Below are 27,729 nucleotides of genomic sequence, written 5' to 3' on the forward strand. Positions count from 1 at the left end.
TTTCGTAGATTTTTCGTACAACGTACCCTGTTCAGATGTCTGTTATGTTTAGCAGCTTCTCGACAAAATATTGAAAATAAAATATTCCTTTATGCATCTGTGTTTGTTGATTCGGTGGGGTTTTTGCTACAACAAAGGAGGTTTTGTTCACATAACGATTGTTTGTAAGTCCTAAAACTAAAAGGGTCGGATATAGGGTTATATATACCAAAGTGATCAGGGTGACGAGTAGAGTTGAAATCCGGATGTCTGTCTGTCCGTCCGTCCGTGCAAGCTGTAGCTTGAGTAAAAATTGAGATATCATGTTGAAACTTGGTACACGTACTTTTTGGATAAGCAAGATGGGCAAAATCGGCCCACTGCCACGCCCACAAAATGGCGAAAACCGAAAACCTATAAAGTGTCATAACTGGAAATAAAGATATTAAAGTGAAATTTCCGTGTATCACAACATTTTTTGATCGAAACTACTAAAGCTATGTTAACCAAACTCCATGAGTCGTTTCTTTTCGAATCGTTCAAAAATGGAAAAAATCGGATAATGAATTTCCCATACAAAGGTTATTTTTTGTTAACACTAACAAAAAACGTCAGAAACACTAATAAAAAATATTCTCAGTTTTTTTAAAAATTGATTAATATGTAATTCCAAAATAAAAAAAAATCGGAATAATGAAATTTTATCACTTTATCATGCGAGAGTATAAAATGTTCGGTGACACAAATAAAATCAAATATATGATCACTAAGTGGTTATATGAATTTCGAAATAAGCATGAAAAGTTTGCAAAAAGTCCTCAGAAATAAATTCATATGCAACCCCTATCGGCTGATTTACTTCCAGTATTGCCAAATCAAATATAGATCCCTGTTTGCACGATTACCGTCTTCATAGTCCCCATAAAGTGTCTTTATAGTCCCCAAAAGTATTGTACAAATTAGATTTGTTGTTTAATTAAAAATTAGCAGAAAGTAGTGTAATGACGTAAGCATAATCTTCTCTTTATCGGTATATGCAATACATACAAATATATACTGTAGTCGTATCGAACTCCACAAAACATTGATAAATTATGATTTTCCCCTACATACTATCTCTGTATATACATATGTGTATATTCCTGAATGTGCTTTTAATTTTACCAAAAAACCACATTTTCATATATTTACCTCATGAGCAATGCAAATTCCATAAACCAAATACAACTCACTTAAGGTAAGCATGATGACGAACACAGCGCGTAAACACTTACTAAGTTAAAACACTTGAGTATGCGTTCAAGAACAGAAAACTACTATAAATTAATTGAAATATTTAGAAAAAAGAAATCGAAATTTTTGTGAGGTGCCATTTTACCTGGTCTGCCGCCGCACACTTAACACCTCCCCACCCACCGCTCTTTCTCTTGGTGCCATTAAAGCAAGTGTACACCTGCGGTTGTTAAATTCATGCATATGTATGTGTGTGTGCACTTTTAGTTCGCCACTCTGCTGCTGCTCGAATACTTTATCATATCGATTCATAAAAACACATTTGTTCTGTGTTAGTTATCAGCAGCAGCGCGCTTAAAGACTCGTACTTCGGTTTTCGTATCGAACACTTTTCATGCACTTCAACACCCTAGTTGCTAAAATCAATCAGTTAGTCTGCTTCAGTATTTGGTCTGCCGTTGAATTCGCAAAAGCATTTTCTACTTTTCGACCCGTGACCACCAATAATCGACGGTATTAGCGTTTGCAATAATTCCTTTCAGTTAGTACAGGCGGTCGGTCAAGCAATCCTCACAGGCAATTTATCCAACTACTATTTGTGTTGGTGTATTTGTTGTTGTTGCGTTTTATGTTCATTTGCCGGTGATTGTGTGCTTTTTGTGCCTAACAACCATTTTGGTGTATTAAACTGGTGCATACGTATTGGTGGCAGTGTGGTGACGTCAGCAAAATTTGAATTTATTATCGCAGTAAAAATCGATAACTTGTGAAAAGTGAAAATATAAATATGGCGGATATTTTGGACGTGGAACATCATCAAGTGCTGGAGGAATATCAGCAGACATTGGAGGAATTGTTGCCCAATGTAAGTTTCGGGAAGATTTGCAGGGCAATACTACTAGTTCTAGGATTATGTGTGATACTAAGTGGTGTATGTGGCTTAAAGCAGAAAATTAAAAAAAGTCGAAATATCGATAAATTCGAAATTTTTTTTGTATTTAGTTTTTGTTGTTGTTGTAGGTTGTAGAAAAACTGCAGAAAACGTGCCTGAAATATTTTTGAAGAATGCTGTTGAGTCGAATAAAAATCCGAGTCCGTTCCGTTTGCATAGACCCAACTTCTTGAAAAGTGTGATACCAAGTATCATAAGTGCCTTCAAACAGAAAATTAGAAAAGTCGAAATATCGATAAATTCGAAATTTTTTTGTATTTAGTTTTTGTTGTTGTAGTTGTAGTGGCAGAAAACGTTCCTAGCATAAAAGTCCGGGTCCGTTCCGATTGCGTCGACCCGACTGTCGTGGAAACGCTTGATAGTGTCTGACTTTGATCTACTGACTGCTTACTAACTAAAACTTATTTTAGAAAAGAAAATTTTGAACTAAAGTTCGGTTCAATTAAGGGGTTACATACAGTTAGAAGGCCGAAAAAGGCGATTTTTACAGAATTTTTTCAGAGAAAACTTTTAAATTTATTGATCCAAAAATTTTTCCACATATTATGGTATCTTTTAACTGTATTTGAAGACTTAGTATTAGTAAAAATATTTATTTGGAAAGGAACTAAAGCTGATCTCCGGGAGCTCCTCTCAAAACAGACGTTTTGTGGTGACCACGATATCTCTGAACTGGATCCTCTTCGAAAATATTAACCTGAGCGATATGAAATTTTCTTAAACATACATATGTACATTAAGAAAATAAAATAAAAAATATTTTTTTTTAATTCTAACTGTATATAATCCTTTAAGTTTTATGTTGGGTTACTTCTTTTAAAAGAAGATTTATGAATATCGCAATAAATATTTTATTGCTAATACCGCTATTTTATATTCCTCGTACAAAGCGCTATAAAACAGTTCACTTTTGATAATACCTTTTCATAGAAATTATAAAATAATATGAAGGCTTTATTTCTGTAATTTTCTACATGAAAAAGTTTTACGAGAATTTTAACTTTTCCATAAATATAATGGCAGTTATAATGGCTGGAAAATATATAATACTCATTATTTATGTTCTATGAGTAATTTTTAGCCCACGATTTCCTCATTGCGCTTGCTCACCTGTCATATATTAGAAGTTATAAATAACGACGGTATTTTTATTGCCCTTTTGGGTAATTTGGTAATGTCATTAATGTCAAAAATTACAGCGTTGTGCTGAGAAATGGCAATATTTAGTTATTTTACTCATATTTTTGATAGAAACCACGAAATTACAATTTTGAAAAATTTGTAGACACCTCCAAATATTATCTTACAGTTCGAATCTACGCCAGTCAAGAGTAAAAAAGTTCGAATTTTATTTAGTATCAATCGTAAAAATCGAAAAATATTATTTATCACCAAAAAAAATTGTATAGTTCGTTTCTAATATTGCGCACACAACTGTACGTTTGCTACCGCACGTAATTTATCGCTGATAGCGTTTGTTATCACTTCCTTCGCAACATCCATTATCGATTATGTTATTCAATATTATATATGACAATGTGTTTGTGTGTAGTGCACGATTTGGTAATATACATATTATATATGTATGTATATAGAGGCCGGTTATTGATTAGAAGTCATATTGCATCGATAAATCGGAAATTCTGTGCCATTTTCTGTATACTTCTGCATATATTGTATATCAATGACTCACTATTTTTACCGCTAAACTATTTTTGTATTCACCTGAGCTGTCAACTATTTCAAATGAGTCTTTTCTAAAACTTGCACATAATCAAAAATATTTTTACCTGTTGGATTTCTACATTTTCTTCACCTTCATTTGTAGACACATACAGATATTCGCTTAGAAGCTATTTCTCGAACTATTTTCAATTTCATTTAAATTTCTTTATCTTATCGTTCAACATGAAATATTCATAATTATCATGAATGCCAATGTGAGAACTGGTACGTAAATTCCCTGCTTTGCAAAATATTCTATAAATACCCATGACAGTGTTGAGGTTCGATTATGCCGTGCAAAGAGGTGATCAATATTATTGTATATATTCTTTTTTCCCCTCATTAATTAGCAATTATGTAGCCCCAACGCATTCAAAAAGTACAAAACATGTTCTCGTTACTTTAGCTAATATATGTAACTTTTAAAAAAAAAAAACGCATAAAATTTGCAAAATCTCATCGGTTCTTTATTTGAAACGTTAGATTGGTTCATGACATTTATTTTTGAAGATAATTTCATTTAAATGCTTGACCGCGGCTGCGTCTTATTTCTTTAAAATTTTGGGCATTTTATTTTTCAATAGCCCGATCAAATTTATCTTCCAAATTTTTCTAACGATATCATCTGTTACTAGCAGATATTCCCCACAAAAAATTTTCTAAAGGCGTTAAATCGCTAATAAATGAATCCCCAATCCCGAAAAATGCACTGTTTTTGGTTTGTACGCTGGTGGAATCATTTTTGTATTTTTCAAAGATGCTGTTGGACGCAGACGAATGGCGATCGCTATCGTATGCTAACAAACTTTTTGTTGCCAAAAATGGAAGAACTGAACTTGGTTTTGGTTTCAACAAGATGGCGCTACATGCCACACAGCTTTCTATGGCCATTTTATTTTTCTCAAGAAATGGACCCGTAAGTTCGCCACCAGGATCATGCGATTTAACGCCTTTAGACTATTTTTTGTGGGGCTACGTCAAGTCTAAAGTCTACAGAAATAAGCCAGCAACTATTCCAGCTTTGGAAGACAACATTTCTGAAGAAATTCGGGCTATTCCGGCCGAAATGCTCGAAAAAGTTGCCCAAAATTGTGACTTTCCGAATGGACCCCCAAACAACAACATTTAAATGAAATTATCTTCAAAAAGTAAATGTCATGAACCAATCTAACGTTTCAAATAAAGAACCGATGAGATTTTGCAAATTTTATGCGTTTTTTTTTTAAAAAAGTTATCAAGCTCTTAAAAAATCACCCGATACATTCTATAAGTTTTGCCAGTTATCGATAACCACATTTTAGTGCTTTCTTATTTCTTTAAAATTTTATTTTATTTTTTATTTTTCAACTATCAGTTTATAAAGTTTACTTATAATATAGATTATCATTACTAGAATTTTACAGATATTCAGCGATTTTTTCTTTTACTTTCTAAATAAATGAATCTTCAATTTCGATTGATACATTTTTTCTCAATCTGGTCCTACATTTTTGTGTTTTAGTTTCCAGAGACCTTATTGTATATTGTTCTTCCAATTTCTTATTTTGGAAATTACCTCGCACATTCTATGTTATATTTTCTAAAATCTCGATCACATCTCCCCCAAACGAACTATATTTAGTGTATATAATCTATTCACATATGTATGTATGTATATATGTAACGCAAACTAATTTTTTGCTGATAATCGGCACTCAGTAGTACATTCAAAGGTGTGCCTGCCCCAAACAACAAAGAAGAGCATTTTTCTGCATTTTTTTTTCAAATGTTTGAAGATTGTTATTTTTTTAACTTTTTTTTACTTCATTCATTTGTTTATTTGCACTGGTTGGCCAAGCGGCTTAGAACATATACATCTATGTTCGCTTCGATAGATAAATAAGTAATAATTGTATGGCGTTTGCCGATCTACTGGATGGTCGAATTTCGCATACTATTTGGATAGTTGTTGTCCAACTCTTTGCACTTTGCTGAAAGGTACTACTTGTTGGAAACCAATTTTGCAAAATTTTTCTTAACCAGAATTTAGACTTTTCGGTTCCATATCAATGGTTCAAGTGCTAAAAGTTTACCATCCGCAAAGTCAATAAAATCATAACTTTATAAAGACAAATTTTTGATGTACGAATCATATCTAGATATGGTCCGGTAAATTGATCGGCTATTTCATGTGATTTCCGCTGTATGTACACCTATGACATGTTGGAACCAATATTCGGCATAATGTTGGCGAGTAACAGGCTCTTTTGGAAAAAATTATTAATTAAAGCAACACATTGGTTTGCATAAGATGCTCTGTGTTCGGTCATCTGGCTGATATGTTGTTCTGGTATCAAAAATAACAAAAAAGGTGATGTTCGTACATATCTTTCCAGCCTCGCCTTTAACCAACGGGTTCGTTTTAATTATAATAAATATTTATTTATTTCAACAGTACGTACATTTCATCAGATTTGACCCGGACTGAAAAAAATCACTTATTTTAAGGGGTTACATGGGTTTCCTCGGGTAGAAAACAGCATTTTTTCAAAAAAATTGTTTCTCATATAAAAAATTAAATATTTTATTAGAATTTTATAGCGTTGCAAACATACACTATTAACAAAAAAATTCTGAAATTTTTGGAAAAGAATATTTCAAACTCGGCCATTGCGACGCCATTTACGGGGACCCCTCGGAAAAAAAGATGCGCGCGCGTTGGCAAGATAACTTCTTGCAGGATCATCTGAAGTGAAAAAATACATGTTTTAGTTAAATAAAACCTTAACTTAGAACTTGGACAAAGGGAAAAAAACTGAAAATTGGATTTTTGGCAGACATTTTTACAAAAAAAATTGAAATTTCAGTGAACATTTTGCGACATTTTTTTCAAATAGTTGTAATAAAAAAATCCTTCGTGCAAGTGTTTATGAATTTAAAAAGACCTGTGTAAAATTTCATGAAGATCGGTTCGAGAAAAACGCGTTTAAAGACAGCGCACTTAGCCAGCTAGCCTCGAGCGCCGCACAAGATCTCAAGGCTGTGTCTCCGGAACTATTACTCGGATCAACTTGGCAATTTAGGACAATATTCGAGAGGTGTTGTAGAATTTATTAAGACAATAAAAAAAAATCGTTTTTTTTTTTTGAAACTCGTAAACCCATGTAACCTCCTTAAAACATTGTGTTCCTACTGAAATCCTTTATGCTCTATGAATTATCGAATATAATCATATTTTTACGGTATTAGAACTTTGGTTACTCAAATATATATGACACATGAAAAAATTTCAGATTTCATTCAAAACCATCGCGAAATTATTCAATTATTTTGAATTCGCCCAAATTGCTGCTTCTCGCACGCTTATTTACTTTAGTCGTCACATACACATGTATATGTACATACATGCAATGTGTACATTTGCAAATAAAATATACGTAAACACCCTGTCTTTGGATGTGGTGAATATTGTGATTCATTTGATTATGATAATTATTAGCAGCAACATTCGATGTGTGAGCAACGGCAAATGGCGAATAAAATCAATGGCCACCTTTGTTTACAGTTGCGAACTGTGAATTCCAGTTGGAATTCCGTCCAGGTCGTCAATCACAAATTCACTGGGAGTGTAGCACCACCACATTCCTGTCATTGCCCTTATTTAGTGTTGGCAGGCTTCCTTAAAAAAAAGTAAACAAATCATATAACTTAAGTGAATAAGTGAGTAAATGGTGGCGTGGTGGCGCACTGGTCTGGTATGCCGGGAAAGCAATTAAACACGCAAATTGCGGACGTACATTTGCATGTGTGAATGTGTGCATGTTAACGCATAAGCAGCAAGCGTTATTGCGCATCAGCGCAGTAAGCTTCACCGCCACAGTCGCGTTGAACGTCAGCGCAGTTGTAAATGCTGTTGACGCTGACGTCAGCGCCAACGCTACTGCTGGGTGATTGTCATTATCAGCCATGCCGGCTAGCGGCGGTGCCTTGCGTGTGGGTTGTAGTTGTTTGCTGCCGACTAGCTCAAAGGCCAGCAAACAGGTTTTACGCGCCTCAAATACGAGTCATAGCCGAGGTAAAGTCGGTGTCAACTGCCACTGCCGCAGCCACAGCTGCGTCGAATTTGGTGTTTATTGTATTTAAATTTTATTATATTTGCTTGGCAATGTTGTTGCTGTTTATGTACATGTCGAATGGGTGATTTACATGCTGCCGAAGCTGACCTATGCGCATAAATACATAAAGACATATACATACATACACGAATGCTTAAAATCGATTGCGCGCTGAAATCACCCGCAACCGGAGGTGATCGAACGGCAGCGCTGACGTTGGCCGCGACGCTGATTCGTCACGAGCATGTAAATTGAATATTTCGAGGGCTAAACTGTATGACTCATGTCATTTAATGCTTTGATTCATTTTTTGGATAGCCCATTCCGCTGAACGCGTTTCCTTGCTGTCAAATTATTACTTAAGTATTCACTTATGCATATTTTATGTACTATACATATGTATGTATGTTTGTATGTATTCATGAAATTAATTTAATTTATTTTTACTCTTTATAAATAGATCGATGCCAACAAAGATGGCTTCATCGATTTGAGCGAGTTGAAGGACGCCTTGGATCAGGTCGGTTTCAAATTGCCTGGCTACCAGGTGCGCGAGATGATCGATGAATTTCAGAATAAGCAACGCACATCACATCAGGGCAAACTGAATATCGAGGAATTCGAAAATCTCTGTCTCGATCTCAAATCCAAAGATGTGGCAAGCACCTTCAAGACCGTCGTGTCGAAAAAGGAGAACCTCGAAACATTGGGTGGCATGTCAAGCATATCGTCCGAAGGCACCACGCACTCAGTGCGTCTTGAAGAGCAACTTGCCTTCTCCGATTGGATCAATTCGAATTTAGGTTATGATCAAGATCTGAAGCATTTGCTACCCATCGATGCCGAGGGCAAACATCTGTACCAAGCAATTAAGGATGGTATCCTACTGTGCAAGATTATCAATCATTCCTGCCCGGATACAATTGATGAGCGTGCCATCAACAAGAAGAATTTAACAGTTTATCGCGAATTTGAAAACTTGACGCTGGCGCTAGTTTCATCGCAAGCGATTGGTTGCAACATTGTCAATATCGACGCACACGATTTGGCCAAAGGCAAGCCACATTTGGTTTTGGGCTTGTTGTGGCAAATTATTCGTATTGGTCTCTTCAGTCACATCACGCTCGACAGCTGTCCCGGCTTGGCGGGTCTGCTCTTCGACAACGAACGCTTGGAAGATTTGATGAAGCTATCACCAGAAGCCATACTATTGCGTTGGGTCAACCATCATTTGGAACGTGCTGGCATTTCACGCCGCTGCACCAATTTCCAATCCGACATTGTAGACTCAGAAATCTATTCACATTTGCTGAAACAGATTGCCGGTAACGATGTCGATGTCAATTTGGAGGCGTTGCGCGAGTCGGATCTGACCTCACGCGCGGAGATTATGTTGCAGCAGGCGGCCAAATTAAACTGTCGCAGCTTCTTGACACCGCAGGACGTTGTCAATGGGGTCTACAAGTTGAATTTGGCCTTCGTTGCGAACCTGTTCAACAATCATCCAGGACTGGATAGGCCGGAACAAATCGATGGCTTAGAGTCGATCGAGGAGACACGCGAAGAGAAAAGTAAGTATTGTTAGAATTGGAGTTGTTATCGAGATTAAAAATTCTAAACTTGTTTAGAATAAATTTTGTAAAATGTTTACCAACTAATCTTACTATTATTAAATAGCTTACAGAAACTGGATGAATTCAATGGGCGTTGCACCACATGTCAACTGGTTGTATTCCGATCTTGCTGACGGCTTGGTCATCTTTCAGCTGTTCGATATCATCAAGCCAGGCATTGTGCATTGGCAGCGTGTGCACAAACGCTTCACGCCCCTACGCAAATTCATGGAAAAATTGGAAAATTGCAATTATGCTGTGGATTTGGGCAAACAGCTGAAATTTTCGCTTGTCGGTATTGCTGGCCAAGATTTGAACGACGGAAATGCTACACTAACTTTGGGTATGTAAAACTTGAGCCAAAAAAAATTACTAATTATTTTAATTAAATTATTTATTCTTCTCTCAATATAAAGCGCTGATTTGGCAACTGATGCGCGCCTACACTTTGTCCATTCTATCGCGTTTGGCCAACACCGGCAGTCCCATAATCGAGAAGGAGATCGTGCAGTGGGTCAATAGCAAATTGTCTGCCGCCGGCAAAACATCTAGCTTGAAGAACTTCAACGATTCAGCCATTGCCGATGGTAAAATTGTAATCGATTTGATTGATTCCATTAAGGAGGGTAGCATAAACTACGACTTGGTGCGAACTGGCGGTACCGAAGAGGTTTGTGCGAGTGCAAATCAGAACTTATTTCTTATTATAATAAATATTTATTCCTTTTGTTTTAGGACAACTTGGCCAATGCTAAATATGCTATTTCTATGGCGCGTAAAATTGGTGCACGCGTTTACGCTCTGCCCGAAGATATAACGGAAGTGAAACCCAAAATGGTGATGACTGTCTTCGCCTGCATGATGGCGTTGGACTACATACCCAATATGGATAGTGTGCCAAATCAGAATCAAGAACCAATCGCCATTGTGAATGATGTTACCATCAACAACACAAACAGCCACAACAACACCAACAGTAACAACATTAATAATACAAACAGTAACTAATGATCAATTAATGGCGGCCACAATTTCTATATACAAACATATATTATATAAGCAGCAAAATTGTAAACAAAAAATATATATATATATGTATTTATATATATATAAATAATTTTATATAAAGTAAGCATCGATAAGCACTAACCAATAATGCTGAAACGAAAAGATGCATTAAGAGAATTATTAAGTAAATGCAACTATCATTCAGTTCAGCAATAATAACAATAATCGAGAACGGCTGGAATTATAAATACATGAAAAAATGTATGGCATTAAGCAATATACATTCTTACCTAAATACAAAACTAAAATTATTAATTTTGTCTTGTAACACAAAACTTAAATAACTTACATACTATATACGATATGTATTGTAATTTATTAATTTATTTAACTTTGACAAAAATGCAAACATATTTTTTTTTAGAAAGTGTGCAAAATGGGCATAGTTTGCAACATGTCGCTATCAGCCAATTTGCCCTATGCAGAGTATGATTATGAAGAGGAAAGACATTATTATTGTATTATGATATAATGATAACCTTATTTTATAAATAAAGGTTTATTTTTACATATTTCGAAGTTTTACATTAAAAGGCCTTGGTAACAAGCGTAAGTGGAAAATTATTTTAGAACACAAAGAAAAGCTTAAATAACTTTTAATTGCTATCAGAATTTCAATGAAATTTACATATGTACAAACATAAACTCTAATTAGATTAAGAAAAACTTTGGAAACATTGAAAGGTTCCAATAAGGTTATCACCAAATAATTGCTGTAGAGATCCGCGATTCTCCTTTTTATAACCTGAACAGGGAATATGAAGTTTGCCACGAAGAACACCCAGAAGGAAACATCTAAGAAATATAAAAATAATTTCTCAGCATGACCTGCTGAGTTGATTTAGCCATGTTCTTCCGTCTGTCCCTCCGTTTGTCCGTCTGTCTGTATATATGTTCGTTCCTACCTCAGAAAGTACATCGGTATTGCCTACAGCTTCCATACAAACTGAACTTTCACAATCATGACAGATCGAACCACAATCGCATAGCATATATGTATGTAGCTGCTAAAACCAACTGACCGATCAAAATCAAGTTCTTGTATGTGTATTATAATTTCAGTGCAACCAAAGTTAACGTTTTTCCTTGTTTCGTAAATTGATTTAAAACCATTATACGTTAGCAATTTGAACTTCTCTCAGACTTTCTTGAACAGCGTTTTTATGTCGTTAACCAGAGATGTTAAATATTAGTCGTCCATAAGCACATATGTACGTAAAGCTTAAGAATAATGATGTGCAAAAAACTTGGAATGATTTACAAGTTATGAATATTTATACGTACATATGTATGTTAAAAAAACTTCCGAAGGTAACAACAAAGAATTAAGAAAATACAAACTATATTAAGCAAAATTAAAATAGTCCTATTTCCATAAAAATTTAAAAAATGGCATGTATGCACATACAAACAGTTGCATTCACGCACTTACTATATATATGCAGTTGCAAATGTTCACACTTGTAAGGATATTTTTCATGTATTGTGTGTTCTGTATTCACATTATTTTGTTGTTGTCTATCAACCCTGTCAACGGGTTTCATTTACCCACCATTTGCATTTGACATTTAGTGAACAGTTAGTTTTCGCGGCGTCAGTTTTATTCGCTAAATTTATGAATAATAATTTTCGCACAATAAATAAATTAAAATTTATCGTTAGTGAATAAAAAATGTGTTAAAGTGTTCCTGTGATATGTGTTTATAGTGTAAATAGTGATATGTGCTTATAGTGTATAAAGTGTTGTGTTATACCGTTCTGCAAGTAATTAGCTTTGCACTGCAGTGAAGAAGTTATTTCGCCAATAAGCAAAAGAAGTGCGGTGTCCTTTTACATGTATGGATGTAATATTACAAAATAAAATATATGCATAATAGTTTGCATAAGCGCACACCTACATACTATATATACGCCGCGAATATACATACATTGAATACAGAAAGAGGTTTGGAAAATTATTCCGCTATGGTTTCATTTTGCTTTATCACCTTGATGAATATCTTCTCTTTCAAATGTGGTGTACTAATTGTGGCAGTTGTGTTTTCCACCTCCGATGCTTCAATTGGCGTTACATTTTCCATGGTGCCATTGGTACCCTTCTCAAAGGAATATGAAATTGTTCGTTTGTAAATACGTTGCTGTGCTTTCTGCACTTTGTGTTCGTTACCCTTGGCCGGACGCTGCCTATTATTGCTGCCGTTGCTCATTTTCGCGGGCACATAACATTTGGTGGATGTGCCGTCACCATCCACGCACTGATAGCAAATCTTTCCCCGTTTTACCAATTGTATGCAAGTGCTACTATCTTTTGGCGGCTTTTTGCTGTCGCTTTTGCCCACAAAATCTCTATTGTCAATTTTTTCGTTAATTGTATCTGCTTCCGCTACTTCTGCTTCTTCAGAAGATGTTTGTTCTTCGCTTTGCGAGGAGGGCTCTTCAGCATCGCGTTGCTTTTTGTAGCTGGTTTCTTTTTGGAAAGCATATCGTTGTGGTTCACTTGCACGCGAAAAAGAGCATGTTTCAGATTTTTCGCCAGTGCGCGCATTTTCGCAAACCATACAATTTTGCTTGTGCTTTTTGACGTGCCGGCATTTTTCTTTTGTCCTACGTTGTGTGCGTTTTTTCGTTTCCCCTGTCAAAAGTTCCGTTTCCGCTGAAGAATTGTGTTCCGTTTCCAATTGTTCCACTTCTTCACTTTCCTCCCCATCAAGTGCTTCTTCTTCATTCTTCTCATTTGAATCACTGTCTTCTGCTAGTTTATCGCCGAAATATTCGCGTACAAAATCTTCATAAGCCTGGTCATAATTGAACTCGGCGCTTGATGGTGCATTTAATTGATCTTGCGCAGTGTATGTATTATCGGTTGATGTTGCTGGCGATGTATTGGAACGCTTGTGTATTTCCCTCGGTGTTGAATAAATAGTATTTTCCGGTGTTGCAGCATTTTCGTCTGACCGGCGTTGTGCTATTGCGTTATATTTAAACGGTATTGTGTAAGTGGAGTGTTCTAAAAGACGTAAAAGTTCGCCAGGTGCAAATGATTCCCATATATTTTGTTGTGTATGTGGCTGCAATGCTTGACCGGCACATAAAGGTAGCGCTAACGTGGAAAACCGTAGAATCATCAACAAAGGTAAGTGCAACTGTAATGTTTGAACCATATATTATTTTGCCACCGGGTATCTTTAAATTCCACCTACCATTGCTATCTGTTATCCAAAAGTGAATGCAGAAATTTTATCAACACTTTCTGCTTTTATAAAGGCAGTATACTGTCGAAAATTGCAAAGGTTTCGTAGACCGAGTCTGTAGTTGCACTACCGGCTATTTTTTATTGCGTTCAAACCGCAGGCCGCCACACTTCAGTTCACACCAATCTCAGGAAATCGTTTTGAGACAGGCAGTTGTACATGCAAACAGCCAAGACAAATGTATGGGTGACAACATTTCGCATTTCCGAAATCAGTTGTACAAAACGAAAAAAAATTATTTGTATATATAGTAGATACGTACATATACCACACCTGCCACAAACATGCCTGGAATAGGCCCCTTCCATTTCATAGGATTTCGGAGTCAGCTTAAAAAAGTTATTAGTATGTATGTATGTACATATATAGCTAATACAACTGAAAACATTTTTCTATTTCCCCGCCATTCAGATCTTCTCGGCAACATCATCCAAACCAAAGCCGCTACTACAACAGAAACAAAAATGTCCCACTTTTAACTCAAAATACTTTTATTCGCTTAAATATATTAAAATTTTTATTTAGCCTAAATTTTAAGTTATAAACATTTACAACACATGGTACTAGTTTTGGAAAATTAGTTTGTACAACAAACTATAATAACATTTAACACTTTAGAATTATGCTTATCTATGACATATTCATATAAATTGATAAACACCTTCACGTTCAATGTTTAGAATATTCGCATGCCTTCCAATCTCTATCTTTAGTGCAATTATTTTTCAAAATTAAACCAAAATCGCACTTTATTTAGGAATGTAATTGAATTAATTTTCAATTCTTTACATTTCAATTCCTTATGCATAAATTTACTAAAACAAAGCAGTCATAAAATCATAATCAAACATGCACTTTGAAATTGTTTTTAGTATTACGTGTGTTTGTGTCTGCCAATAGCCTATTTACAACGGCATATTTACCAAACCAATTACAGAATAAAACATTCACTCAAAATTGCACTCAAATTCCTTAAGTCAGTATATGCATCGTATCGTAGTGATCCCGTGATGACCACCTATACTATGTACGACTATGTTGGGCGCCACGTCCCATTTGTGAAGTTTCAATTCCGGCAGTTTTTGAATTTTTCTGTTGACGTTGTTGACGCATTTGTCGGCGATTTTCACGTATTAGTTGCTTAGTTTGCTCCGTGTCTAGTTCATCCCAACCGCCATCAACTGAATCGTCCACCCAGTCTTCAAGATCAGCCTGAAAATGATAAGAATGCCATTTAAACAGATTTCTAACATGTGTAGTTGTTGCTTGTAATTTTTACATTCATTGTTATTGGCACGTCGGTTTTAGCTTCTAATCTTGAAAAATTTGCTTTATCAGTGTTATCGTCACCGAGGTAGTACTTTGGTTGAGGTTTTATGACGGGTGCTAATTCCTGCAAGTCAATTAAAATATTAATGTAGAAATTTTATTTTAAGTCTATATGCATTAATTACTGTGAAGAAATCGGGTTCTTGCTCTGCTGGCGGTGGCGTTGGCGGTTTAGCTAGCCTCTGTCGATACTGTTCAATATGCTCTGTGACCGTACGCGGACTGTCATCCCAAGTATTCCAGTCTCTTTCCACCTGCACGTAAAATTGTGTGTTTTTAACTGTCAACCCAAATTGTATAGATATGTGTATATGTATATATTTACGTGTTGTGTTTGCGATAGCCGTGTAGAACTCGGCGACTGCGCTCCCACCGGTAATGTCGCTTGTCCCCCATCAACAACAATTTTTATTTCCATTGGCTCCGAAAAACTGGGTTTACGTCGCCGCCCAAATGAGAAACAGCACATCATTCGTCTTAATAACTTTATAATGCTTAATAGCACTGCTTTTACTTGTTGTATCACCATTTTAACAATTCCTTTGTGTAAAAACTAGTAAAATTCTTGTAATTATTCCAAAAATGTATAACTTTAGCAGCTGTGCTGGTGACTGACCCAGTTGACAGCTCAATGAAAACATTGTGCAGGGTTGCTTGGCAAGCAGTATCCACTACGAAAACAAGTGAACCCAGTGCGCGAAAAAAACGTTAAGAGATATCGTATTGCAGCGGTAATATTTACGTGGTAGGCAAAAATGCAAATTTGAAATTTGGTATAAGCAATTTTGTGAACATGAAGCGATGATTTCATTGCGTTAATGAGTTACTATATAATTTATGTTAGCTGAATGCGTTAAGGGGTTATATCCATTTATGAATTCCTAAAAATGGAGGAGGATGGAGTCATGTTTAGAAGTTCACGCAAGTGAGGAAAGTTCTCTGATCGCCATTCACTTGGGAGTGGCCAGAAACGATTCTTTTACACATGGCCTAAGCCTAGGAGCCTAAGAACATCCGTTCGAAGGCGAGCTAAAGTGAGAAGGCGAAACATTCCCTACAAGGGTTGTGCGCTGGGTTTGGGACCCGCCACATAAAAAACACCCCCAGTGAAGAGCTACAACCAGCCTCGGATGAGAGACCCCCCTTTTGATGACGACCATGGCAAACGAAATAAGGACTACGAATTAAGGGCATGCACCTGGAATGTCCGGTCCCTTAATTGGGAAGGTGCCGCTGCCCAGCTGGTTGATGTCCTCGTAAAGACAAAGGCTGACATCACCGCCGTCCAAGAAATGCGATGGACGGGACAAGGACAGAGACGAGTAGGTCCTTGTGACATTTACTACAGTGGCCATATAAAGGAGCGCAAGTTTGGTGTAGGATTCGTGGTGGGAGAGAGACTCCGTCGCCGAGTACTATCATTCACTGCGGTGAATGAACGTCTAGCCACAATCCGCATCAAAGCGAGGTTCTTCAACATATCGCTGATTTGCGCCCACGCCCCGACGGAAGAGAAGGACGATGTGACCAAAGATGCCTTCTATGAGCGCTTGGAGCGCGCTTATGAAGCTGCCCCCGCCACGATGTCAAAATCGTGCTTGGCGACTTTAACGCCAGGGTGGGCAAAGAAGGTATATTTGGCACTACGGTCGGTAAATTCAGCCTCCACGACGAAACATCCCCAAATGGGTTGAGGCTGATTGACTTCGCCGGGGCCCGAAATATGGTTATCTGTAGTACTAGCTTCCAGCATAAGAAGATTCATCAAGCTACCTGGCTGTCTCCGGATCGAAAAACTACCAACCAGATCGATCATGTTGTGATAGACGGAAGACACGTCTCCAGTGTTTTAGATGTGCGTGCGCTCCGAGGTCCTAACATCGACTCGGACCACTATCTTGTTGCAGCTAAGATTCGCACCCGCCTCTGTGCAGCAAAAAACGCGCGCCACCAAACACAAGGAATGTTCGACGTCGAGAAGCTGCAATCACAACAGACAGCCGAACGATTTTCTACTCGGCTTGCACTCCTGCTCTCTGAGAGCACTCGTCAACAACTCGGTATAAGGGAACTGTGGGACGGCATTTCAAACTCCTTACGTACAGCTGCAACCGAAACCATTGGTTTTCGGAAAATGCAAAAGAACAGCTGGTACGACGAGGAGTGCCGTGTCGCAGCGGAGAGAAAACAGGCTGCCTACCTCGCAACGTTACGATCGACCACTACACGTGCGGGATGGGATAGATACCGAGAGTTGAAGAGGGAAGCGAGACGCATTTGTAGACAGAAGAAGAAAGAGGCTGAAATGCGTGAGTACGAAGAGCTTGATAAGCTGGCCGACAGGGGTAATGCTCGAAAATTCTACGAAAAAATGCGGCGGCTTACGGAAGGTTTCAAGACCGGAGCGTATTCCTGTAGAACCCCCAAAGGTGATCTAGTCACTGATGCCCAGAGCATACTTAAATTATGGAGGGAACACTTATCCAGCCTGCTGAATGGCAGTGAACGCACAACACCAGGAGAAGGAGAACCCGATTCCCCAATCGATGACGATGGAGCAGACGTTCCATTACCCGACCATGAAGAAGTTCGAATAGCAATTGCCCGCCTGAAGAACAACAAAGCGGCAGGGGCCGACGGATTGCCGGCCGAGCTATTCAAACACGGCGGCGAAGAACTGATAAGGTGCATGCATCAGCTTCTTTGTAAAATATGGTCGGACGAAAGCATGCCCAACGATTGGAATTTAAGTGTGCTATGCCCAATCCATAAAAAAGGAGACCCCACAATCTGCGCCAACTACCGTGGGATTAGCCTCCTCAACATCGCATATAAGGTTCTATCGAGCGTATTGTGTGAAAGATTAAAGCCCACCGTCAACAAACTGATTGGACCTTATCAGTGTGGCTTTAGACCTGGAAAATCAACAACCGACCAGATATTCACCATGCGCCAAATCTTGGAAAAGACCCGTGAAAGGAGAATCGACACACACCACCTCTTCGTCGATTTCAAAGCTGCTTTCGACAGCACGAAAAGGAGCTGCCTCTATGCCGCGATGTCTGAATTTGGTATCCCCGCAAAACTAATACGGCTGTGTAAACTGACGTTGAGCAACACGAAGAGCTCCGTCAGAATCGGGAAGGACCTCTCCGAGCCGTTCGACACCAAACGAGGTTTCAGACAAGGCGATTCCCTATCGTGCGACTTTTCAACCTGCTTTTGGAGAAAATAGTTCGAGCCGCAGAACTAAATAGAGAAGGTACCATCTTCTATAAGAGTGTACAGCTGTTGGCGTATGCCGATGATATTGATATCATCGGCCTCAACACCCGCGCCGTTAGTTCTGCTTTCTCCAGGCTGGACAAGGAAGCACAGAAAATGGGTCTGGCAGTGAACGAGGGCAAGACGAAATATCTCCTGTCATCAAACAAACAGTCGTCGCATTCGCGACTTGGCTCTCACGTCACTGTTGACAGTCATAACTTTGAAGTCGTAGATAATTTCGTCTATCTTGGAACCAGCGTAAACACCACCAACAACGTCAGCCTAGAAATCCAACGCAGGATAACTCTTGCCAACAGGTGCTACTTCGGACTGAGTAGGCAATTGAGAAGCAAAGTCCTCTCTCGACAAACAAAAACCAAACTCTATAAGTCACTCATAATTCCCGTCCTGCTGTATGGTGCAGAGTCTTGGACGATGTCAACAACGGATGAGTCGACGTTGCGAGTTTTCGAGAGAAAAGTTCTGCGAAAGATTTATGGTCCTTTGCGCGTTAGCCACGGCGAATACCGCATCCGATGGAACGATGAGCTGTACGAGATATACGACGACATCGACATAGTTCAGCGAATTAAAAGACAGCGGCTACGCTGGCTAGGTCATGTTGTCCGGATGGACGATAACACTCCAGCTCTGAAAATATTCGACGCAGTACCCGCCGGGGGAAGCAGAGGAAGAGGAAGACCTCCACTCCGCTGGAAGGACCAAGTGGAGAAGGACCTGGCTTCGCTTGGAATATCCAATTGGCGCCACGTAGCGAAAAGAAGAAACGACTGGCGCGCTTTGTTAACTCGGCTATAATCGCTTAAGCGGTTTCTACGCCAATTAAGAAGAAGAAGAAAAATGGAATTAGATTTTTGCAAATATATCGAATGTACGAAAACTTGAGAATATTCTCCGAAAATTTGGAATTTATCCGGAAAAGAGTTTTAGAGATATAAGCATATATGTAGGAATTTTTTAACTTTCAGAGTTCAGAGTTTTTAGAGTCGGTGAGAAAATTCCTTCGAAACGGTTGGGCGGAAGAACTTGAAGTTTTCTCAAGACCTTCTTAGATATATTTGTCAGATAATGATCGAAGGAATGAGATTTTTGATAATAATTTCGTTTTTTAAAGCTATTCTGAAGTGTAAAATTTTTCGTTTGTTTTCTTTGGACCTGTATTTAGCTATTGCAATATGATATTATTTTTTGTTGTTTTGACCTTAGAGATAATTTTAAACAGGGAAATATTCCCCACCGCAAGACTTTTTGGAGGTGAATCTCAAAATAAAGCACTCAATACTAAAGTACTTACATTAACATCTGAAAGTTTACATTATTTCTATTTGTGGCTCTTCTATAAAAATTCACAAAAAACGGGTTAATCGACTTTTAGTTCTACGCAAATACATAGTATTTAACGATTAGGAATTTGGGTCGCTTTTACCGTCACAATCACAAAATCTTGTGTGCACAAATATTTTTCGAATTTTCGCTAACTCAAAACTGATATTATTGATTTTGTTCTCATTGTTGTTGTTGTAACCCCGGTATGGTGGTAAGGATCAAATAAGTTGTCATCAGCCTTCAGGAAACATGCGGTTTCGAGGGCTGTACTTTCAGAGATCTAACCTCGTTTGGATCAATAAATTTTAGGTTGTCAGATTTGTAGGGTTAGCTGGGCATGCAAGGAGGTGGTTAAGATCATGCGCGGACTCGTTGAATGCTGGACATATATTTGGTCGGGGTAGATTCTGGATAAGATAATCCAGAACGAAGCTGCGCTGGGTGTTTTTCGGCGATCTAACCCCACTTGGATCGGTGAGTTTCAGATTTTGTTCTCGTAGTAATGGTCGGTTTTTTCAAGTCGTTCAACGTCAAAATTTCGAGGGTTATTTTTGCATGGAAAAAACTTCTCAAATAATCCACTTGCCGTTCGAAATCGTTTTCAAAATTTTTAGGACCTGTTTTTGTCGGATTATATTATATTAAGGGGTATTCTACTCTAGAATTTTGAAAAAATCGATCTTTTTCATATATTTAAAGTTTAGACCCTTAAGAACGCATGCTCCAAAGGATTTTTAAAAATTAAATTTATTTTAAGAGCTACAGTTACTTTAGTGAAGCAGTACCTAGCCCGGTTCGGCCGTATCGAATTTTTTAAACGCGTTTTTCTCGAAACTACTTTTTTCCACACGGTACCGGCATTATCTCAAGTTCTATACAACCGATTTACTTGAAATTTTGTGTGAACCTTCTTTATATAATCCTTTATCGTTCCTACCAGCATCGTGTCAAAATTTTTGTTTTTAATATTTTAAAAAAACTCGGGAATTTCAAAAAAAAAAAAGCGTAAAAAATGATTTTTATTTTCAGGCAGTCGCCATTTTTCAAAAAAATTTTTTATTAGTAGATTCAGATAATACTTACCTAAAAAAATTTCATAAATAATGAACTCTAAATATTTTAATCTTATTATATAAATATAATATATATATATATTTTATTGTTTTTTTTTTTTTTTTTAATTTGGTTGTTAATATTTACAGTGTACATATTTATTTACAATATATCATTCGGAATTTTTAAATTAGAATTTACAGAATTAATATTTCTTTTTATATAAGTACTGGCAAATATTAAAAATATATATAATTTGAAAATGAAAATATGTTATTCCGTTATTAAGTCTGTTCTACTTGAGTTATGCCAACAGTTTGTTCTAAGTTGCAAGGGTTTAAGTACCGTTACACATTTTTTGACTTAATTAAAAAGTATGAAAGTACAAATGTGCAATTTTGTACTATAAAAATATTTAACTAGTAGCTAATTTGAAAAAAGCAAAATAGTTCAGTAAAAATAAACAAAGTAGAAAAATTAATTAAGCAAAGGAAGAATTATTTAAACAAGGAATAGCAAAATTTATATATTTTAATGCAAGTACATATATATTGTAGGCAGAAAATATATACTCTTAAAGCAAAAAAAGGAAAATTATTTTTTTTTTTTAACAACAGAAACTTAATTAATTATACTAATTGCTAATAATGCCTATTTACATAATCCACTAGATTTCATAATTAACTAAATATATCGAAAGTTGCCTAAGAAGTCATACATAAACGTATAACCACGAAAATAATTAGTAAAATGAAATTAGTTTTGCTTAGTTATTAATTTTGCACACACATAAGTAATACTTCCGAGTTTTGTTATTCCTTCATCCTTCCTGCTTGTTTCTTTAAACTCTTTTGCCGTTTCAAATTCAATTCAATACGATAATGTTTTACGGTATTTTTTTTTTGTTGTTTTAACTTTGACCTCTTTTTTATGTGTCATTTGGCTCTATGGGTTCATGTGTTCGCTAGAAAATTGTATAAAATAGAGTACAGTTACAGTGTAACACCGTTAAACGCACGCGTCGTATCTCTAGCCTTACGATCTATAAGCATAATTTGAACTATCACATTGGAAATCGCACATTTCTCGTATGCACACGGGTCTGTCTATACATACTTCATTTATCATTTATTTACGAGCTGTATGCTGTGTTTTTGTTTTTGTTATAATTTATAATTAAACACTAACTCACATACAAACAGTTATGCAAGTATTTAACTAATGTACATATATACTTATATACATTACTTCATAAAGTATATATATTATAGTATATGTATAAAGAAATTTCTCTCACTGCATAAGTACATATATTTCAACAATATATATACATACATACATATGTATGTATGTAAATAATATTATATATAGCTAACTACTTAAATGTATAAGTATGCGTGTGTGTGTATATCATAGTGTAAGTTTCACGAAAATTTTCTTATAAAAATATCCCCTTCTCACGAAATTAAGCACGTGTTAGTGTTTGATGTTGGTCTCGGGTCCGATTGTGGCATTGATGCCCCCCTTCGATTTTTTCTCTTTCAAATATGTGATCAAATACTCGATCGTCCAGGCGATTACACAAAGAAATATGCAAACTGTTTGTGCGTGTATGCAGATGGGATAACTGGTGGTGACGTCACGAATCAGACCTGCCGAAAGCATGAACAATAAAATTTAGTAAATAAACCTGTTCTTACAAGAAACCAATTATGAATGCAAAGTATACTCACCGATCAGCGGCCCCAGACAGATGACAAATACGGCTTTGCCAACCAAATGCCAACCGAAGGCAGAGGGTAATTTTTCCAGCGAACAATATTCGGAAACGGTGAGTGTGAAGTTCGCCAATGCAGAGCCACGGAAGAAACCGCAAATCGATAGCCAAACCATTAGTGAAGTCCATTCGGTTTGTTCAGCCATTACTGAAACGAAGAGGAAATTAAGAGGATTAAAGTTTAAATTAATATTAAAGCAGTTGAAAATTATAACGGAATTTGCGATGGTTATTAAAGCAAACTCAAAGTATATGCTAAATTCAGTTATAAGATAGATTCGATAATAACAGCTGGTTTTCTGATGTCACATTAGCAGAGTTTACTCTGAAAATTTGTTGAACACACCAATCTTTCCATCAGTTGTTGCCTATAGGGAGATAAATAGTTAATACTTCCCTTGGACAATTGCCAAAATTATGTTTGGTTGCAATTCATTTTAGACAGACCAAAAAGTCATTACGACTGGATAAAATCAAAACAAAGAGTATGATAGGCAGCTATTAAACTGTTGTTGTAGCGTCAGAAAACATCATGCTACCGAGTTGACAAACTTTGCACTAATAAAATTCGGGATCTGTTCCGGTTACGTAGATCCTACAGTCTTGGGAACTTAATCTTGAGCAGCTCGGTTGAGTGGAGATCATAGACTGTAAAACATGTGCAAAAGATAATGGATTACCTCTACCAGAATCCTGGAAATCGTTCAAAACTATGAATGCCCTTACGGTCTTTACAAGGAGGTAGAAAATCCCGTCATAGAAAACACGGAGGCTCAACGGATACACTGCTGGAAGTAATTTTGGACAACAAACTGAGTTGGAAATTCAATATGGAGGAGAGAGTGAAAAGGGTCAGTGGTGCACTCTACACGTCAACGTGGGTCCTATCATCTGTCCTTATTCATTGGACAACAATCTTACTTTAAGGTGCTTTGGGTGTGTGGTGGACCGCTGGCAGTAAAATATCGTACAGAAAACCGTTTCAGGGATTACTACGGTTCGCTGCATTCTGCACTAAGGACCAATCCAAAGCTGCACTTGAAAGGTTACTCAACCTGCCACCAATTGATATTAAAGTGGAAAGCTCGTTAACGAAATCAGCTGCAAGTTTGGCAGCGATCGGTGAATCTTCCAAAAGAACCTTCGGACATAGCTCTGCGTGGATAAAATCGATCACATACACGCTTTATCTGCCCTGGGAGAGAAGATTTCAAGTTACGCTAGCCAGCGATATTCTTAACATATGCACGGACGAATCAAAAATGGTTGCTAGAGTTGGCACCGGATTTATTGCGTGGAGGTAGATCTTAGGTGACCATTCAAGCTGCCCAAATACTGCAGTATCTTCCAGGCAGAAATTGCGGTAAGGAAAGCTGCTGTGATAGCTAACAAGGCCGGAAATTACATAAGGAATATCAACATATACGTCGATAGCCAAGCGACAATTAGAGCAATTATCTCATTTGCCTCAGATAATGATCTTAGAAGCCGGGAGGCAGCAGATATAGGGACTGTCAGAAAGCAGCTACATATATACTGGGCATGCTGGATCGCCAAAATGATGTGCAAGGAAGAGGCTAAGAAAGATCCTGGAACACCTGGTCCGTTAGATTTTGGCTGGTCATCACATTATCTCATGTATCTATTAAGGACTGCAAGGAAGGTAGTTCATAGAGATCCTACGGAAAAGAATACGTCTCTATTAAACTTTGCAAAATTTTCATAAAAATATAATTTTTTCGGGTATCTGAATATAGAACCTTCATCTAGCATAGTTTTCTCTAAACAGCACTTTCAGGCTTCTAAGAAAAAATTTATACTTACTCGAACGCGTTATGCCTACAAAGATGATGGATACTAGAAACACCGTGCGCTTCTTGATGGTTGTACGATCGAAGATAGGCGGGAGTATTATACGGGCTGCAATATCTGTGATCGCTGTTATCGACAAACAGAAAGCTACATCTGTCTTATTGTAGCCTAGATTGGCGAAAAAGAACGGCGTGACCATTTTGAAATTCATCTCGCCCACATAGAAGATCGACAGACCGAAAAGTATATTTAAAAATTTCTTATCACGTAATAAGTCCACATCCATGAGATCTGCGAAACGACGCCAGAAACCTGGTTTCTTCTCCGCCTCCTTCGCTGCTAATTCTTCATTCTTTTCAGTCTCTGTTGGCCGCATTTTTATGAAAGAATCACGATGCGCATTCGCCATGCCACTCGCCGCTGTGTTGACACGTTTTAGCTCACGATCATTACGTTCGAACTCTTCATCGCCCACATTCATATGCACTTGCAATATGGAACCGGTGAAGTCCATATAGGAAAGATTTGACGTGACTGAATGTTTGCGATTACGCAATGTCGCATTCACATCGCCATGTGACTGGCTGTTATTAACCGCCGATTGTACACCAGCTAGTGACATGATGCGCGGGAAGGTGGGACGCTTAGGCATACCCACACGAGTACCATTCATCGTATTCATCGCCATTTCTGAGTAATTCTTACGCATATATTGCTGTTTGGGAAAGAGTAGAGTATTCAATTCGGGTAGCGAATCTTCTTCCGCGGCATCCTCACGTATGACCTTCACATCCGGCGTAGGCGGTGACACTGGCACTGTCATCAGTTCCTCATCAATCACCTCATCGATCATATGCCATTTGGCGGGTTGTAAGAGCACTGCACCAACTGTCGAATTCAATGCGATGCCGGCCAACATCAGCACAGCGCCACGAAAACCAAAAGCTTCGAGCAACATGCGTACCAACTGTGGCATGATCAGCATGCCTAACGCAGTGCCGGCCATTGAGAGACCCACAGCTTGACCACGTTTATACTTGAAGTAGTGATTGAGCGCGACAAAAGCGGCTGACGTGGATAGACCGACACCAATACCGTTAATCACACTGTACGTACTGAGTATGTGCGCCATGCTGGCTGCGGGTGAGGTGGCTGCCAAACCAATGCCACACAGCAGTGAGCCAGCGATAGCCACTTTGCGGTAGGAGAACTCCTTCAAGAGTGGACCGACGAAGAGACCTGAGAAATTCATGCACACATCGAGTGTGCTCATTATAATGGCAGCGCCGGTGGTGCCGACATCGAGATCGCGTAGTAAATCGCCGAAGAGCAGACCGAAAGAGGGCTCGATCGAGCGGGTGGCCAACTGTAAAGAGACAAATAAATGGAAATAATTAGAGTTTATGCAGTTTACGGTTTTTTTGTTTAAGAAAATTGATGTATGTATGTATGTGTGCACGTGGAGTTGAATGGTAATGGTATGAACACTCGTTACTTGCCTGCGCATGTATTGTATAAATACAAATATTTGCTTAGTTCATATGCTTAAGCAAATTATTTTTTTAATACACAAGTAAATTGTTAAATTAAATTAATAATTATATGGCATTGGTATTAGAGTGTGGCAAACTCTCGATCAATCATTGCAATTGCACTTCGAAATTATGTCACACAGATTTGTAAATATACTTCTCAAAGTGTTGAATTACTTTAATTTATAATTCATTAGCCCCCTAAATTGATCGATGTAGTTTTGAAAATCTGACTCTCATTCAGTAATGGTTAATTGCCATTTATGATTGATATACATATAATTAAAAATATTGGTGTAGGAACATCAAAATTTTCTTTAGATCCGTAGAAAACAGATAAAATGAGTATAACTGTTGTTGTTTTTTTTGGAAAATGTCGTTGTTGTTTTTATTTATCTAACGAATAGTTTGATAATATCGCTATTATTTAAGAAAAAATTGAGTAGCTATAGCGGGATATTGGTTGTGAATGCGTTTCAAGCCTCCTCCACTATCCCTCCAGTTTCCAGAGCTATTGGCTTTACGAGAATTGCTTTCATTGCATCAAATTGTACTCTTATGTTTGTCATTGCTTGCCAAATTACGACAGCTATTATAAAATATGACTTGATCTTGTCAGACGTAAGTTGTCAAAGTTGTATAGAAAAGTTGCGGTGGAAACATTCAAGCGCTTTCTCTTCCATTGGCCAGTCTTTGCAAGAGTGGGGCTGAAAATCTCGGTGGTGTAGGAAACACTCGAAACTGGCATAAGCCGTCTCAACAAATTTGTAATTAACCTAGTCGGTTCCTAAGATCGAACAAAAAAACTTTCCACAAAATAACATTCTCCTTGAGAGGTATTTCTGAAAACTTTATCGAGGACATCTGTCATATATTTTAAAATAATATAATACCGATTGGTCCGTAAAATACATAATTACTTTGAAAACCTTCTTCATGATCCGGAACAGATTTAGAAACGACATTATCTTGAAGATATTTACAAAATATAGTTGCATAAAAAACAATAAAGTTCCTTGAATTCACATATTGTTGGTCTATCTTAAATTGATAAATTTAGATATTTGGAGAAAGATATATCTTCTTCTTCTTTATTGGCGTAGACACCGCTTACGCGCTTATAGCAGAGCTTACAACAGCGCGCCAGTCGTTCTTCCTTTTCGTTGTTTGGCGCCAATTAGAGATTCCAGTTCTTCTCCACCTGGTCTTTCCAATGGGGTGAAGGTCTTCCTCTGCCTCCCCCGTCGGGTACTGCGTCGAATAATCTCAGACCTGAAGAGTTTTCATCCATTCGGATGACTTGACCTAGGAATCGTAGCCGCTATCTCTCTATTCGCTTAACTATGTCAATTTTGTCGTATAATTCGTACATCGACTGCAGTATTCGTCGTGGCCAATGCGAAAAGTACCATAAATCTTCGACAGAAACTTTGCCTTGAAAACTTGTAACGCGACACATCGGATGTTGTCCTCATCCATGCCTCTGATACATATAGCAGGACGGGCATGATGAGGGACTTGTAAAGTTTGGTCTTTGTTCGTCGAGAGAGGACTTTACTTTTTAATTGCGTACTCAGTTCAAAGTAGCACATGTTGGCAAGAGTTTTACTGCGTTGGATTTCGTGGCTGACATTATTGCTGCTTTTATACTGGTTTCAAGATAGACGAAATTATCCACGACTTCAACAGTGTCAGCC

At 37.6% G+C, this 27,729-nt stretch overlaps 6 protein-coding genes across 9 annotated transcripts in view; 3 read left to right on the plus strand and 3 right to left on the minus strand.

Annotated features, from left to right (window-relative positions):
* LOC126759651 (protein-tyrosine sulfotransferase) overlaps nt 1-8,524 on the plus strand; it is a 243,184-nt gene extending 234,660 nt beyond the window's left edge. Inside the window, exon 9 of the transcript XR_007667036.1 lies at nt 8,444-8,524. The gene's annotated coding sequence lies outside the window, so the exon portion shown is untranslated. The remainder of the gene's footprint in view (nt 1-8,443) is intronic.
* LOC126759638 (plastin-3) overlaps nt 1-11,176 on the plus strand; it is a 37,411-nt gene extending 26,235 nt beyond the window's left edge. The window contains exons 1-5 of one of the 2 annotated variants that reach the window (XM_050474584.1): nt 1,913-2,077; nt 8,444-9,554; nt 9,661-9,939; nt 10,013-10,266; nt 10,332-11,176. In XM_050474584.1, coding sequence (XP_050330541.1) covers nt 2,000-2,077; nt 8,444-9,554; nt 9,661-9,939; nt 10,013-10,266; nt 10,332-10,604 — 1,995 coding nt within the window. In that variant the 5' untranslated portion in view covers nt 1,913-1,999 and the 3' untranslated portion in view covers nt 10,605-11,176. Of the gene's footprint in view, nt 1-1,912; nt 2,078-8,443; nt 9,555-9,660; nt 9,940-10,012; nt 10,267-10,331 lie in introns of those variants that run through there. The other variant, XM_050474585.1, reaches the window with a different exon arrangement.
* A 1,342-nt stretch (nt 11,177-12,518) lies between these two features.
* On the minus strand, nt 12,519-13,825 carry LOC126758397 (uncharacterized). The gene has a single exon (XM_050472654.1). It carries the CDS (start codon nt 13,823-13,825, stop codon nt 12,620-12,622), a length of 1,206 nt encoding a protein of 401 aa, XP_050328611.1. The 3' UTR covers nt 12,519-12,619.
* LOC126759644 (uncharacterized) overlaps nt 12,541-27,729 on the plus strand; it is a 174,295-nt gene continuing 159,106 nt past the window's right edge. The window contains exons 1-2 of the mRNA XM_050474596.1: nt 12,541-12,609; nt 13,421-13,797. The gene's annotated coding sequence lies outside the window, so the exon portion shown is untranslated. The remainder of the gene's footprint in view (nt 12,610-13,420; nt 13,798-27,729) is intronic.
* LOC126759662 (uncharacterized) lies at nt 14,383-15,876 on the minus strand. Its single transcript, XM_050474647.1, has 4 exons — nt 15,570-15,876; nt 15,370-15,498; nt 15,195-15,308; nt 14,383-15,127 (listed from the first exon to the last, which is right to left on the minus strand). Exons 1-4 carry the CDS (start codon nt 15,771-15,773, stop codon nt 14,939-14,941), a joined length of 636 nt encoding a protein of 211 aa, XP_050330604.1. The 5' UTR covers nt 15,774-15,876; the 3' UTR covers nt 14,383-14,938.
* The window catches only part of LOC126759646 (uncharacterized), a 60,745-nt gene continuing 54,776 nt past the window's right edge, over nt 21,761-27,729 (minus strand). For all 3 annotated transcript variants that reach the window (XM_050474608.1, XM_050474610.1, XM_050474609.1), the window contains exons 3-5: nt 24,513-25,866; nt 22,645-22,836; nt 21,761-22,563 (exon numbers count right to left, since the gene is read on the minus strand). In XM_050474608.1, the coding sequence (XP_050330565.1) occupies nt 22,388-22,563; nt 22,645-22,836; nt 24,513-25,866 (1,722 nt within the window). In that variant the 3' untranslated portion in view covers nt 21,761-22,387. The remainder of the gene's footprint in view (nt 22,564-22,644; nt 22,837-24,512; nt 25,867-27,729) is intronic.

The sequence above is a fragment of the Bactrocera neohumeralis genome, chromosome 5 (assembly GCF_024586455.1).
Source record: "Bactrocera neohumeralis isolate Rockhampton chromosome 5, APGP_CSIRO_Bneo_wtdbg2-racon-allhic-juicebox.fasta_v2, whole genome shotgun sequence".
NCBI classification, from domain to species: Eukaryota; Metazoa; Arthropoda; class Insecta; order Diptera; family Tephritidae; genus Bactrocera; species Bactrocera neohumeralis.

Coding starts and splice junctions, on each gene's coding strand:
- LOC126758397 (XM_050472654.1), bottom strand. CDS start 13,825: ATGGTTCAAACATTACAGTTGCACTTACCTTTGTTGATGATTCTACGG.
- LOC126759662 (XM_050474647.1), bottom strand. CDS start 15,773: ATGGTGATACAACAAGTAAAAGCAGTGCTATTAAGCATTATAAAGTTA. Junction 15,499..15,569: donor GGCTATCGCAAACACAACAC/GTAAATATATAC, acceptor TTTTACGTGCAG/GTGGAAAGAGACTGGAATAC. Junction 15,128..15,194: donor ACGTGCCAATAACAATGAAT/GTAAAAATTACA, acceptor TATCATTTTCAG/GCTGATCTTGAAGACTGGGT.